This window comes from Tupaia chinensis, unplaced genomic scaffold, assembly GCF_000334495.1.
Source record: "Tupaia chinensis unplaced genomic scaffold, TupChi_1.0 Scaffold000275_1, whole genome shotgun sequence".
Classification (NCBI taxonomy): domain Eukaryota; kingdom Metazoa; phylum Chordata; class Mammalia; order Scandentia; family Tupaiidae; genus Tupaia; species Tupaia belangeri.
The window spans coordinates 6,421,016-6,437,409 of NW_006159757.1; the positions used below are offsets into that span (position 1 = coordinate 6,421,016).

A 16,394-nucleotide genomic window follows, 5' to 3' on the forward strand; every position below is an offset into this window, starting at 1 on the left:
CCCCCCCCCCAGGGGTGATGGTCACGCCACAATCCCTTCTCCTCCATTCTCTTCTCAGGATCTTGGGCACGCACAAACATGTGCCCTGCGTGAGTTTTAAGCCACTGGGTCCGGGGACGCGAACCATGGTCGACTACGGGGGAGTCCAACGACATAGTCATTACCCCAACAACTGGTTCCCTAACTGGTTTTTTTTTTTTTTTTGGTCCTTAGGAGATTTTTGCCTTAGAGCGCATGTGCTCACTGGAGAGAGATAGAGACAGAGACAGAGACAGAGAGCGGGAAAGTGAGAAATCACCCCCCAGGGTGGATGGCCATGCTGGAATCTCTTCTCCTCCATTCTCCTCTCGGGATCTTGGGCACATACGCACATGTGCCCAGCCTGAGTTCCAAGCCAGTGGGTCCAGGATTCAAACTGTAGTCAGCCGTGTGGGAGTCCAGAGATGCTACACCATCTACTGGTCCCACTTATAAGTGATCTTACCACCAAATAAAAGTGACAAGAAAAGGTACAGATAAAATTCTTTAGTATCTCTGTTTTAGGGAGCCGCCTCTTCCCCCACTTTATAACAATAGACACAGACTAGCTGCATCCGAGTGTAGTTGAGTCTGTGGATGTAGAACCCACAGATAACAGAGAGTATGCAGTATATAATTATGCATAGCCCATAGATCAGCTCAATTTTAGCTTATGCATCATAAGATGTTTGTACTAGATGAAATTGAAGCCCAACATTTGCCTGTTATCACTGTGCTATAATAGATGATTTCTCAGGACCAGCAGTTAGCGTAATGGCTATGTCGCTGGACTCCCACATAGTCGACCACGGTTCGAGTCCCAGACCCGGTAGCTTAAATTCATGCTGGACGCATGTGCGTGCGTGCCCAAGATCCCGAGGAGAATGGAGGAGACGGGATTGCGAGGTGGCCATCCCCCCTGGGGGGTGATTTATCGATTTCTATCTATCTGTCTTTCTGGTGAACACATGCGCCCTATAGCAAAAATCTCTCCAAAAAAAAAAATAGATGCTTTCTCATCAGCCTCAGGTAACTTACTATCACTGCTATGAACTCTTGTTCACTTCTTCTATAAGACATATTTGCTGATGTTCATTGTAACTCATAGCTCTCTACCTGGAAAAACAATGCCATTGACTGGTATACTCACTAAGAATCTATTGTTTTAGTTCACAAATCTAGTTTTGTGTGGCATTTATTATTTTAATTTTATGGTATAATTATCATAATGCTATAGCTTAGTTAAGTATGTGGGAGCCATTTCTAATAAAGCAAAGTTGGCTGCTTTGTAAAAAGTCTAAAAAGGTAAAAAAAAAAAAAAAAGCTTTAAAAAGATATCAGATTAGCCATGAGTGAAGCAATTATAAAAGACTGGGAAAAATTATAAAGATTTATGACAATTTTACACTCAGAATGGTTTACAAGTGTATATGATTTGAATGTATCCCCCAGACATTCATGCATTGCAGTTTGGAGAGCCCTTTTAACCGTGCTGAGAGGACTTAATCTAACTATGGTGGTGAAAGGTGGGCCTTTGGGAGGTGACTGCTCCTGGTGGCATTATAAGACAAGCATACACCCACATACGCATGTTCTGTCCCTGCTGTCTTGCCATATGATGTCCTATGTCACCTCTAGACTCTGCCAGGGGATCCTCAACAAGAAGACCCTCTGCAGATATGGTCCTTTGATCTTAGACCTTCAAAACTGTGAGCTGAGGGAACCAGCAGTTAGCATAATGGCTATGTCTCTGGATTCCCATGTAGTCAACCGTGGTTCGCATTCCGGACCCGGTGGCTTAAAACTCACGTTTGTGAGTTTTGGGCACGTGTGCCCAAGATCCCGAGAGGAGAATGGAGGAGAAGGGATTGCGGGGTGGCCATCCCCCCTGGGGGGTGATTTCTCGTTTTCTGTCTCTATGTCTCTCTCTGTCTGGCGAGTGCACGCGCCCTATAGCGAAAACCTCTCCAAAACAAAACAAAACAAAACAAAACAAAACAAAACTGTGAGCTGAATAATCTCTGTTCTTCGATCAGCTTGTCTCAAGTATTTTTGTTATTAGCAGCAGAGAACGAACTAAACAAATCTAAATTCTCACTTCTACATTAAGCATATGATTATGGTTTATGTAAAAAAAGCTACATCAAAAAGCATTTGATGGCAGGTGGTATAGTGGTTAAGGTGCTGGACTCCCACATGGCTGACTGTGGTTTAAGTTCTGGACCCTTTAAACTCATGCTGGGCACATGTGCATCTGTGCCCAAAATCCCTAGTGGAGAATGGAGGAGAAGAGATTGTGGTGTGGCCATCCTGCCTGGAAGATGATTTCTTCCTTTCTGTCTCTCTATCTCTGTCTCTCCAGCAAGCATACATGCCCTTCAGCAAAAATCTCTCTTTCTCTCAGGAAAAAAAAAAGCATTTAGCAGCTCCATATTCAAAAATAAGTCTCTACCCTTACATTAAAAACACATTCTCTCTCCTTTGATTATCCTTTTCAACTACCTAACTTGTAAACATAGGGCATCCTATGTATGAAAATGAGCATAATGGATTGATTTTGGCATTCGATGACACATAGCTATGTATCTGCCACTGTATGCTGTGAGGATGGGTTATCTGAAGTGCCCCTTATGCACATGCACAGCTATTCCCGATGAGCTGCTTAGAGGTTGTGCTCACAGCAGCTTTTCTTGCTTTTCTATTTCTCCGCGTGAGCCTAATCCTAACAGGAACCTCTTTCATGACTGTCTCATACATTCTAGACTTACCTGGTGACAGTCAGCTTCCGTCCTTTCACTTCCATGCTTGCCTCTGGCTTCTTGGGGTCCTTTCCTGGTCTTTCATTGAAGATGCGTATCTTTGGCTCATTCATGAACTGGCCTAGTGTAACAAGTGCAGACATTTATGGACACATAATTCAAGGTTAATCAAAGGAAAGGCTTGTCCTATGATCCAGGGAGTATTGTGGTTCCCCCTCTAAATTTCTAGGCTAGAAACGTGTCGAAAGAAAAAAGGAGAAGCAATGGGAGGGAGGGGGTCCTCCCTGAAAGCAAATTTCATCCTGTCCCTCATGCTTATTTTATACAGGAAGTTGATCTACTGGACCAAACTAAACTGAGCATCCTGGTGGTGGGAGGGTGACGTTAGTACTTCAGAGCACAGCTCCTGTCACAGGAACGAGGTTTATTTGTGATGTCATAGGCTTACATTTGAACCCGCCCCCCCTTTATTTATTTATTTTTTTGAGAGAGAGAGAGAATTTTGTTATAGGGCATGTGCACTTGCCAGAGAGAGAGAGAGAGAGAGAAAGTGAGAAATCACCCTCCAGGGGGGATGACCACAGTACAATTCTTTCTCCTCCATTCTCCTCCTGGGATCTTGGGCACGCACAAATACATGCCCGGCATGAGTTTTAAGCTGCTGGGCCTGGGGTTCCAACCACGATCGACTATGTGGGAATCCAGCAACATAACCATTACATCATCAGCTGGTCTCAAATTGGAATCCTTCTTAATACTGGGAACAACTCCCCAGAATGTTCTGTTGTCATCACAGACTTCCTAAACCAGTTCACCTCTCTGCAATTAGAAAAAGATTCTCATATAAAACTTAACATTTAGGGACCAGCAGTTAGCGTAATGGCTACATCGCTGGACTCCCATGTGGTCGACCGCGGTTCGCGTCCCGGACCCAGTGGCTTAAAACTCACACCGGGCGCATGTGCGTGCGTGCCCAAGATCCCAAGAGGAGAATGGAGGAGAAGGGGTTGTGGCATGACCATCCTCCCTGGGGGGTTATTTCTCGCTTTCTGTCTCTCTGACTCTGTCTGTCTGGTGAGCGCACGCGCCCTATACCAAAAAACCTCTAAAAAAACAAAACAAAACAAAACAAAACAACTCTTAACATTTATCTGTCCCTTCTCTTAACTTTTCCAGTTAGTTCCGCTGAAATCTTGTCTGGAAAACCATAGAAACCCATGTCTAGGTCAACTGACCTGACTGAAATCTTGTCATAGAAACCCATGTCTAGGTCAACTGACCTGGCTATCCATTTCTGGGTCATCATATTCTTGAGTCCACACCTGTCACTTTTCCACTCCTAAAGCCATTGTCAAGAGTCCAAAAGACCTGGAGTAGTCCCACATTTCCCAGATGACCAATAGACACTTTACCTATGAGTCCGTGTACATTCGGTGAAAACTTGTTTGTGGGGGGAATGTAGATTCCCAGAAAGTCTACATTGATTGGATGCTTCTTCCAGACACGATGAAGTAAAACAGAAAAGGACATATTTTTATCTAGAGTGACAGTCACAGTTTTTTCTTTCTTCACTGAGACAAGCACCCTAAGTGTGAAAGTCAAAATAGAATTAGCAATGCCAGGACAGATTTTGTGGAAAGTCATTCCTCTTACTCTTGCATGAACTCTCCACTCCTCCCAGTACAGAGTCACTAGTTTTCTAAGAGCGTCACAGTGTTTGTGCTATGGAACGTTACTTAAATTCTCAGCTCTAAAATTCTGTCTCTTTATGAGTTTGTACAATAGATAAGCCAATTAACAGATACTACTTGGGAAGACACTACGTATCAGACACAGTGTTTGGAGCAGATGCTGTCACACAGCCAATTATGGATTTCTACTGATGGATTCATTCACTGATCCAACATGTATGCATTGCGCACACTCTGTGTGCCATGCACGAGGCTAGACCTGGAGACACCGTGGTGACCAAAAGCACAGCTCCTGCTGCCAGAATAGGAGATGGGTAAGAACAATTTTCTGAGTGGATAAAAACAATATAAGCCTCAACCTCCTTATATCTGAAATGAAAATGTTAAGTTCTATGTTGTCACTGATGTCTGGATTTACTTCTGCAATCTGTGCTGAGGGTAGACCCTGATTCAGACTGGGTGACACTTGCCTCTGGTTAACAACGTGAGCTGTGTCAGACCAGGACAAAGTGGATGTCCGAGAGCCATGGCTCAGGGTGATGGTCTCAGTGCTGATTTCTATTTTCACGTCTTCACTTTGGAAGTAAAATCCCAATTTTCCAAAATAGGTGCTTAGTTTTCCATTTTTGGGCTTCTTGGCACCAATGAGTTGTCCATTGACTAAAATTCCTACAGCAGAGAAAAAATTATTTTCCCTCTTGTGCATCACTTGTTTTTATTTATTTATTTATTTATTTTTTATGTGTGGTCACCCTATTTCAAATTTATAAAATTTTGCAATAAGGAAATATTATTATTTTGCTTTAGATTTTTCATAACTCTTTTCCTTTGTAACTCTCATTTTATAGCTGATATGCTTTATTATAGTTTAAATCAATTCTTTCACAATAAGATGGCCAGTTCATATGCAGAGTGATTGTCTATATTGTACTATAATTGTCAAATACTTAGAAATATATGTACAATTTGACTTCTCAGTAATAACAAATTTCTAGAAACACAGAACTTCTGTGAAGGTGAGAAAAAAAGAAATCCCAGGTAGTGACAAGGAAAAAGAACTATTACCTAATTGTTTAAGTCACATATCATTTGTTTTTATTTTACCTGATTCTGGATCAGAAACCAGGTTGAGGATTTTTCCAGGTTCTGAGTCAATATTGAAACAAATATTCTTTTGACTTTTTGGCAGGTAGATGATGAAATGTGGATCATTTTCAACTGGAAGAAACACACAGACAATGAAAGCCCAGTCATAAAAAGGAAGATGATTTTGAACAGTGTTTTATTCTGGAGCACCTTTAACTTCGCCAGAACGGATAGTTATTGTGCTGCTACTATAGGTAGCTAACGTTCTAGGTATTGGGGGCCCGATAGTTCTTTTTGTCCCTTCGTCATGGAGCTACCAGCAGAGCTTTATGTTATTTTACAAAGATAGTGGGTGTTTATTCTGAAGCTATCACATTTGCTAGGCTAGATGCTAGAAATTTTAAAAAAATGAAAGGAAGGCACAAAGAACAAGAAATATATACCACAAATATATGTATATATATATGAAAACACATATCATAGATATAAGAAACACACACATGCCTTCTATAAATAAGAAACACATAAACACATGATGGAGATGTACTTTCTGTTTGTTCGTTTTTAGTTATTTGCCATAGAGTGAGTGTGCCCACCAGAGATAGATAGATACAGAGAGAGAGGCCGTGAGAAGGAAAGTGAGAAATCACTCCGCGGGGGATGGGGATGCCACCATCCCTTCTCCTCCACACTCCTCTTGGAATTCTGGACATACATGCACATGCACCTGGCATGATTTTTAAACCTTCAGGTCCAGGACTCAAACTGATCAGCCTTGTGGGAGTTCAGTTCCTTAACCACCATGCTACCTGTTGGCCCCAAGATCTACTTCTCAAGGAGACATATGCAACAGCAGAAAAACAAAGACCGGATATTTTTGATATACAGATTAATATTAATTCCAAGAACAATGAAGAATCAAGTACTTTCCTAAGAAAGTACTCCTTTGTTACTGAACGTGATTGTCCTTGTCTCCCTAGTCTACTCTGCCTTCCCCTGTAACCAATCAATCAACAAATATTTCTTTTTTTTTTCTTTTTTTGGAGAGATTTTCACTATAGGGTGCGTGCGCTCGCCAGACAGACAGAAAGAGACATAGAGACAGAAAGCGAGAAATCATCCCCTGGGGGGATGGTCACGCCGCAATCCCTTCTCCTCCATTCTCCTCTTGGGATCTTGGGCATGCACACACACGCGCCCGGCATGAGTTTTAAGCCACTGGGTCCGGGACGCGAACCGCGTTCGACTACGTGGGAGTCCAGCGACATAGCCAGTATGCTAACTGCTGGTTCCCAACAAATATTTCTTTAAGGGTAAAATCAAACCAAAATTAAACTATCTTATGTGCAAAACACTAAATTAGATGACGTTTGTACAGCTACAAGTAAGTCCTGGTTGTACTTTCAAGAAAGCAGAAATTTAGTTAAGGAGGTAAACATAATCACTAATGGAATAGAGAATGAAGTAAATGGTATAATAATTGCCCAAGCAAATTGCCATGAGAATGAAGATAAAAGGCTGACTGGGTCCCCTTGAGCTAACTGAGCAAGGCCGGAAGGAATAGTTAGATTTGGAACTAAGTGAGTAGGAAGAAGAGGGGGAAGACAAAAGGCAAAAGAGAGAGAGATTTTATTCTGGATGGACAGAATGAGAAAGGTATGGAGGTAGACTAGTTCATGATTTGTTTAGAAAGTAACTCGCTGTGGCCAGATAATGAGTTCTTCAAGAATGGAGAAAGAAGGTCCGATTGAAAAGGTACATTTCCTGAGGACCAGCAGATGGCACAATGGTTATGTTGCAGGACTCCTATGCAGACCATCATGGTTCTGAGGTTCAGACCTGGGGGCTTAAAACTCACACTGCACACATGTGCTTGCATGCCCAAACTTGTGAGAGGAGAACGGAGGAGAAGGGATTGCAGCCTGGCCATCCCTCCTAGGTGAGTGTTTCTCACATTTTGTCTCTCTATCTCTCTGTCTCTCGGCAAGAGCACACACCCTGTAGCAAAAATCTCTCCCTACCAAATAAATAAATAAATAAATAAATAAATAAATAAATAAATAAACAAACAGGTCTGAAAGGCACAGAAACACCAAACAGTCGGTCTTTTTTCCCCCCACTAGATAGTGTTTAAAGGTTTTGGGAATAAATGTGACATGATTTGACCCTTGTTTTTGAAAAACTGGTGGCAGTGTAAATACAGTATTGGAGGGTAGACATAGGAAGATCATTTAGTAGCTAAAGCAGTAACCCAGGCCAAAAAAAGTTAAATTCAAGACCTCAGATAAAGAATGGACTTGACAAAGGAAGGAAAAGTCAAGTGGTATTTCACTCCAGTCCACACTGCCTGGTTAACTGAGTGAAGAGGAACAGCTGCTGCTGCCAGAGTTCTAGTCTCAACGAGTGAAGGGTCTGAAGTGCATGGTTTGAGTCGAAGAGAACAGAAGTTGTGTTTTCCAGAATAAAATGGGAAGAGTAGGATACCATTCCCAGAGAGGTAACTGTATTCTGGATGTTATCATAAAGCTCCTTGCAAACATTAACTCAATTAATTCTCCTCTGTCCTTACAGGAAGAATAGGTGACTTTCCTGGGGCGACACCAGAATCAGTGACAAAGCTATAACTCACATACTAACTGTCTGATACCAAGCCCATGCTCTTAAGCACTCTCATACGCTGCCTTGAACGCATTCATTTTCAACTGTGTATTTTGGTACTGAATGCGAGGATAATCTAATTTACTGCAAGAAGTGAATTTTGTACTTCCTTTCCATGCTTCACACCATCAAGCTCATGCTCTGCAGTCTGTAAATATTTGGTTAGTCAATTTTTGTTGGAGTCAGACACTAGAGGGCATTGATAAAACAGAGTAAAGGCTCTTAACTTTTAAAAAAATATGTAATTAAAAAATCATTATATCATATTTTCTTTCTTTCTGTATACAAATGCAGTGTTGAGATATTTTGCTTGGTGAAATTGCTTTTATTAAAGACAATGATTGGCTTCACCATTTTAATGAACCCCAATCCCACCAATGAGACCCTCTGATAAGTAACAACAGCAAACAAATCTACTGTCATGTTGGGTTGATAAAATTCTAGCCAACAAAAATGAAACATCAGATTTAAGCTAGTATCTGCAGTCTAATTCTGATTAAGTTGAGGACCCCCATAACTAACTTCACAGACGCCTAAGGACCCCAGTTTTATAGGCTTAATACTAGCCATTGTTTAATTGAGCTTCTACTAGGCATGTGGAACTTACCTTATAACTATTCTGCTATTGGGATAATACTTATCTGAGGCCTTGATTTTAACTTTTTTGGCCTGGGTTACTGCTTTAGCTACTAAATGATCTTCCTATGTCTACCCTCCAATACTGTATTTACACTGCCACCAGTAGTTTTTCAAAACTGAGGGTCAAATCATGTCACATTTACTCCCAAAGCCTTTAATAACTATCCAGTGGGAAAAAAGACCTATTGTTTGGTGTTTCTGTGTCTTTTGGACATTTTTTTTTTTTTTAGGGAGAGATTTTTGTTATAGGGTGCATGCACTCGCCAGAGAGACAGAGACAATGACAGGGAAAGGAGAGAGACAACGAGAGGGAAAGAATCATACTCCAGGCGGGTTGGCTATGCCACAATCCATTCTCCTCCATTCTTTTGGGACCTTGGCCACACACACACACACACACACACACACACACACACACACCCAGCGTGAATTTCAAGCCACTGGATCTGGGACTTGGACCATGGTCAGTCATGTTGGAGTCCAGTGACATAACCATATGCCATCTGCTGGCCCCTGAGATTTGCATTTTAAGGGCTTTGTCACGTGGGTATTTTGCCACTGTCATTGACTGCTCAGATCTTTTCTAGTGTTTTCGGGTTATGCTTTTGATCCATCACACTGATGACATTATTCACCCACATGTGAGCCCACCTGTCTTGTAGCTATGACCTTGTTATGAACAGTGTTTGCACTCTCTGTGCAGATGTCCATTCTAGTGCCATAACTCGAGGAAGTTGAATGAGGTGAATGTAGACATAGGTCTTTCCCTTCCCCCCTTTTAAAAATGTAACACATAATTTGATGTTCTCCTTTCCCTGCTCCCTCCCCCTTTTGGAAATGCATCAGAAAGTCTAGATAGTTCAAGATGAGCCATTGAGGGGATTGAGAGAGAAAGCTACAAGGAGCCTGGCTTCTTTGTGTACCCTATAAGCACCCTTATAATGAGAAAACCTTATGGGAGATCCAAGCTGCAGACTCAAGGAGTTTGGGAACCAGGACCACAGAGGTTACTCTCTAGGATTCTGGCCATGCGGTTGGATGCCTCACCTTGCAGAAAAGAGACACTGGACCTAAGAAGTGTGGCATGACTTTGTTTCTGCTTGGCTAAATTTTTCAACACCACAGTCAGCAAAGTTTAAAAACACAGAGAGCACCTATCCTGAGGAGAAGGTAGAGTTGGAGTAAGCCATCGGTGACATAACCCCTCTGCTGGCTTTTTTTTTTTTTTTTTAAACAATGGACTTCTATGAATTACAGGAGATTCCAGGCACCAGCTCTCCCTATTCGCCATGATTCTGTGGACTCCGGTGTCTCTAAGGGAGCGTATGCTGGAATCACATGGAGCGTATCCGGTTGGCATGGCTCTTCCCGAGGTCATGATGGCATGAGCCAGCATAGTGGAGGTGGCTCAGGGAGCCATTGCCACTGGAATGGCAGCTTCCACTCCCAGAAAGGTTGAGCCTTTCCAGAAAAGTGACCTATGGAGATCAGGGAAGAAAAGAAAGAAGACAAGGTGGAAAAGCTGCAGTTTGAAGAGGAAGACTTTCCTTCTTTGAATCTAAAAGTTGGCAAATAGAATTAGCCATGCAGATCTTTGGGACCCTTTCTGGAGTGTGGGAAAACCCATCCAGTGCTAAGCAATCCTCTAAGATGCTAGTTATCAAAAAAGTTTCCAAAGAGGATCCTGCTGCTGCCTCCTCTGCTACATTCACCTCACCAGGATCTCCCCACACAAATGGGAATAAACCCTCAGCCATGGTTCCAAGGGTCTGTAAGAACCCAGTTCCTAAGCTGGTACCACCTTCTTCCAAGCCTAATACATGGAAATCTAACAGAATTGAACACAAATCAGGATACCTTTCCTTTAGCTGGGAGTCTCTTTTCACCAGTCCAATCTCCGTTACCAAATCTGTGGTACTAGTTGGTGGCATAGTTCTAAGTTCTCCCAGAGAGAGTCCCTCCAGCACCACTCTTCGAATTGAGATAAGCTCTTCTCGTCTGACCAAACTGACTCACAGAACCACTGACAGGAAGAACAAGTTCCTGAAGACTCTGAAGGATGACTGGAATGGAGACTTCTCAGAGAACAGAGACTGTGAAAAGATGGAGGATTTGGAGGACAATACCACACCTGAACGAAAGGTAAAATGGGGAAGGAAGCTGTCATCAGCATGGTCTTGATCTCCCCATAGTGGAAGAAGGGGAGGTCCTCTCATACTCTCTGGAAGCAAAGCACAGATGGTTGAAAGCAAGTGGATGGCAGGAATTTCCTGAAAAGGTTGAGAATTGCCTTCCTCTCACAGAGGATGAGCTCAAAGAGTCCTACATGAAGACAGAGCAGCTGAGAAAAAAAGGTTTTGGAAAGAATGGCTTCTTGCAGAGTCACTATTCCAGCCTGTCCTCCCATTGGAGAAGCACTTGCAAAGCAGAGTTTGAAGACTCAGATGCAGAAACCAGTAGCAGCGAAACATCAGATGATGCTGCCTGGAAGTAGGCATAGAAATGTTCACAGTTAAATCTGACTCAGTACACTCGGCTCGTGTGTTTAGAGAGTATACAAAAGATATCGGGACCAGCAGTTAGCGTAACGGCTATGTCGCTGGACTCCCACGTAGTCGACCATGGTTCGTGTCCCGGACCCAGTGGCTTAAACTCACGACTGGTGCGTGTGCATGCGTGCCCAAGATCCCAAGAGGAGAACAGAGGAGAAGGGATTACGGCGTGGCCATCCCCCCTGGGGGGTGATTTCTCGCTTTCTATCTCTCTGTCTCTCTCTGTCTGTCTGGCGAGTGCACGCACCCTATAGCAAAAACCTCTCCAAAAAAAGAAAAAAAAAAAAGAGATATCATTATTTCCCTTCTGTTGTTCAGTACTTCATGCACAAGGGAAATAATCATATCCGAAAGAGTGATTGCCTTGTTTAGCTTGTTTTTGTTCTTCCCTGTTACCTGCTTAACAGAGAGAAGTTTATGTGGTGGGAAAGATTTTTAAAAAGATGTACACGCACGTGCGCGCGCGCACACACACACACACACACTATATGGGGCGATGGCAGGTGGGAACTGGCAGTTTAGCGAGGAGGAGACACTGATCTGCAGCAACAGCGGCTAATACCACCGCAACATTCCTGTGCTCAAGCAATCATTGTCAATGACAAAGTGACTCTTAAAGCTATTGTATTAAATTAATGCTATTAATATTAATTGGATACTTAATTAATATCAATTGAACATTTTATTTTATTTTTACCCGCTTGGGTAACTTTAGCTCCTTCACCAAGCATGTGTGGTTTTTTTGTTCTTGTTTTTTTTTAGTTTGTTTTTAAATTTTCACTCTGGGTACAACTATAAAATATTTGGATATAGGCAATATTGTGTCATTCTTGCAACTTTGATATTCAGAGTGGATTGTAAAATATGTATTTTTGTGAGACTTCAAAGATTAAGTTTATTTTGATAACATTATTTACAGATTTCAAAGATGTGGTTATCACAAGTCTGTTAAAGGGGAAAACTACTGCGTAAAAATAACTAATTGCAATCAATATTTTGCATCAGTTAAAAAAGTCAATGCATATTATAAAAAAGATGTACTGACTTAAGCATTTTTTGCCTCAAAAAGATTTTTAATCCCATTTTTCCATGAATTTTTTTGAACATTTTTTGCCTCAAAAAGATTTTGCATTTTAATCCCATTTTTCCATGAATTTTTTTGAAGTCCTCTTTGTACAGTTGGAAATGGAATGCTAGGGATAGAATTGTACCTCTTGTCCCATCCAAATATCAAAACCCTGATCCTCACTGAGATGGTATTAGAAGATGGGGCTTTGGAAGGTCATTAGGTTTAGATGAGGTCATGAGATTGGAGACCCTTTATTATGGGATTATTGCCTTGGTAAAAGGAGACACCAAAGAGCTCTTTCTTTTTCTCTCTTCCTGTGGGCATAGAAAGAGAAGGCCAGGTGAAAGTTCAGTGAGATGGCAGCTGCCTACAAGTCCCGGGAAGAGGTCTCAGAATGAAGCCTATGTTACTTGCACCTAGATCTTGGACTTCCCAGCCTCTAGAACCGTGAGAAATAAATGTCTGTTGTTTAAGTAACTCCATCTATTTATTTTTGTAATGCTAGCCCCAGCTGAAATATGCATGGCGTTATCTTCTTTAATGGAGGAAGGATGCCTATAAAGGTCGCTTAGCTGACCAGACAAAGATGCCTATAAAGGCCATTTAGTTTACCAAGACACAGTGATTTCATTAAGACATATGAACGCTCCCCGAGATTATGATGGGTTGCACTTTCTTTTACCTCTCATCACATGTGGAGGGGGCGTTGACTCGAGCACCCGAGCTCCTAGTACGGGCATTGGAATAATGGGTGTTGGTGAAGGATTGGCCCATGACGGAACTGAAGCTGGAGCAACTTTGCTGCCATAATACAGGGCACCTGTGAAGGAAAACCTGCAACCATTAGTTTCCAGTTTTACTTTTCCATGGAAATTGTTCACAATTTCAATACTCTGTTGGATGTAGCCCCTGGAGGTTTTCGTCCCCTGTTTTACTTCTGGAGTTTTCTCTCCTCTGATTCCCTCTGATACCACGCTGGGAGTTCTTTCTGCAAGGCGTAGAGAGCATGAATAGCTTTTAAGCAATTTCTACATTCTCAGCTTCCACGTATACTTTTTCCTAAGAACACTTCTTCTAGTTTACGCAGAAAGGTATGCTCATCCCCCTATCTCCCTTCACCAAAAGTCCCCCAGGAACCAAAATGTCCACTTGAATATTGCTGTAGTGTAGCCACAGTTTTCTGGAGAAGTTGATATTTTAGGAATTGTATTTCAGATCTTAAATAAAATTTGTTTCTAAATTTAAAAGCAAACAAACAAGCAAACAAACAAACCAACCAACCAGCCATATGGCTGGGAAAACCTTTTGCAGGTCAAATGGTTTCTAATTCCTTGCATTCAACAAAATTAGGTCTGTACGTGAGTTTTGGCACATCATTTTGAAGACATTCAGATAAGCAGGTGATACACCTAGAAACAAGCTCTTTCTGTTCCTGTCTATTTATCTATGTCAATAGTATTTTCAGGACTTATGCTTATAAAACTTTTTTTAAAAGTAGAATTGATGCTGGGGCCAGCAGGTGGCATGGTGAAAGGGTGCTGGATTCCCACATGGCTGACTGCAGTTCAAGTCCCAGACCTGGTGGCTTGCTTTCTCACTTTCTCTCTCTTTCTCTGTCCTTCTCTGGTCATATTAAAATACATAAATAAATAAAGTTAAATAAAATAATTCTTTAAAAAGAAAAAAAAGAGATAAAAAGAAAAAAAAAGTAGAATTGATGCTGACCCAGCAGGTAGTATGGACGGTAAGATGGCTGGATCCCACATGGCTGATTTTGTGGTTTGAGTCTCAGACCCAGTGGCTTGAAAATCACGATGGGCCTGTGTGTGTGCCCAAAATCTCAAGAGGAGAATGGAGAAGGGACTTCAGCAGGGCATCTTTGGGGGGAGGAGGGGTGTGATTTCTCACTTTCTTACTCTCTTCCCTTTCTCTGCTCTGGTGAGTTTACTGCCCTATAGCAAACCAATAAATAAATAAATAAATAGAATAGAATTGACGCTAAATCGTGTTTCTTTCCATTTATTCATAGATAATATTTACTCATGGTTATATGAAAAAAATATTCTTCCACATTTTTCTCAGTAAGAGATTATTTTAAATTAAATTTTACTTAAGAATTTTAAAACCTATTATTTATATTATAATGTTGATTGCCTGCTAGTAGTAATTTTAATAAAACTCGATGTAGGTGAAAGTGTTGAACCCTCAGGGACCAGCAGTTAGCATAATGGCTATGTCACTGGACTCCCATGTAGTCGACCACTGTTTGAGTCCTGGACCCAGTGGCTTAAACTCACACTGGGCGCGTGTGCGTGCATGCCCAAGATCCCGAGAGGAAAATGGAGGAGAAGGGATTGTGGCGTGACCATCCTCCCTGGGAGGTGATTTCTCGCTTTCTGTCTCTATGTCTCTTTCTGTCTGTCTGGTGAGCGCACCACCCTATAGCAAAAACCTCTCAAAAAAAAAAAAAGATTGTCAAAGAAGTTTGAAAAAAGGGGTTGAACACTCAGAATCTTATGGTCACAATTTTTAACTTCAAAATTTAAACAAACAAAAGGAAAAAAATTTAACAAGAACCAGCCCATGTCCTGGCAGTTAAGATAGCTGGACCCCTTGGGACCAGCAGATGGAGTAATGGTTACATCATTGGACTCCACGTAGTGACTGTGGTTTGAATCTCGGACCTGGTGGCTTGAAACTCATGCTGGGCATGTGTGCATGTTTGCCCAATATCCTGAGCGGAGAATGAAGGAGAAGGGATTGAGGTGTGGCTACCCTCCTTGGGGTGTTATTTCTCACTTTCTGTCTCGCTGGCGAGTGCATATGCCCAATAGAAAAATCTCTCTCTCTCTCAAAAAAAAAAAAAAAAAAAAAAAAAAAAAAGACAGACCCAAAAACGTTTCAATCCTAGATCTAGTGGCTTGGAAAAATGTATTGGGTGCATATGTGCATATACCCTAAATCCTCAAGGGAGGGAGAGATGGAAGAGAGGGAATTGTGGCATGACCATTCCCATGGGGAGATGCTCTCTCTCTGTCTCTCTCTGACAAGTGCATGTGCCCTCTGGCTGAAATATAAATAAATAAATAAAATACTTTAACAAAATAAGCAAACTTTTTTTTTTCATAGAGAAACAGGATGATCAATAAAAGACTTTCATGCATAAAACTATATTATACTAGGATATGGTTCTTTTGGGAAAGTGGAATGAAATATGAGTTCAACTAGGAAAAAAACACAAAACTTCCAATAGTTAAAATAAACTTTGTTTATGTATTTTTAAAGAAGTTTGGTTATTTCTTCCATGAAAGCTAGAGAGAGAGAGAGAGAGAGAGAGAGGAGAGAGAGAGAGTGTCACTCCTAACAAGGCTTCCACACTATGATCTACTCCCAGCTCCAGCCAACCAGGATTCCAATGCACACCAGGAGTGTACAGAGAGACTTCCAGACTCGAACTTAGGACCTTCCCACGGAGCTTCAATATCACAGTGCTGCATCACTGCTATGCCACTACAATGAGCCTATAGTTTTTTTAAAAAATGGATGATGGGAAATAGCCAATGAAGTATTTTATCTCACCAGTGACATAATAGTTTTATTCCCAAAGATCAATACTTACAATATGCCAGAAGTTATATTTTTTGCAAATCTTATTAAAACAAGATTTTTTAAAAATGTTAATGTTGATTTTAAAATATGCATGTAGGAGGGGGTTCAAAATTCCTTTGGGAGACATGTGAGTAAAATGTTTAAAGAGCATAGCAATAGGGCGCATGTGCGTGTGTGCCCAAGATCCCGAGGAGAATGGAGGAGAAGGGATTGTGGCATGGCCATCCCTCCTGGGGGGTGATTTCTCGCTTTCTGTCTCTCTGTCTCTGTCTTTCTGGCAAGCACATGTGCCCTATAGCAAAAACCTCTCCAA

General features: G+C 41.6%; 1 protein-coding gene and 1 pseudogene across 3 annotated transcripts in view; one reads left to right on the plus strand and one right to left on the minus strand.

Annotated features, from left to right (window-relative positions):
- The window catches only part of ITIH2 (inter-alpha-trypsin inhibitor heavy chain 2), a 53,280-nt gene that overhangs the window by 985 nt on the left and 35,901 nt on the right, over positions 1–16,394 (minus strand). For all 3 annotated transcript variants that reach the window (XM_006150043.3, XM_014588411.2, XM_006150044.3), the window contains 5 exons: positions 13,155–13,292; positions 5,573–5,686; positions 4,939–5,137; positions 4,190–4,362; positions 2,787–2,898 (listed from right to left, as the gene is read on the minus strand). In XM_006150043.3, coding sequence (XP_006150105.1) covers positions 2,787–2,898; positions 4,190–4,362; positions 4,939–5,137; positions 5,573–5,686; positions 13,155–13,292 — 736 coding nt within the window. The remainder of the gene's footprint in view (positions 1–2,786; positions 2,899–4,189; positions 4,363–4,938; positions 5,138–5,572; positions 5,687–13,154; positions 13,293–16,394) is intronic.
- Positions 8,021–11,470, plus strand: LOC102475374 (vasculin-like protein 1 pseudogene; annotated as a pseudogene).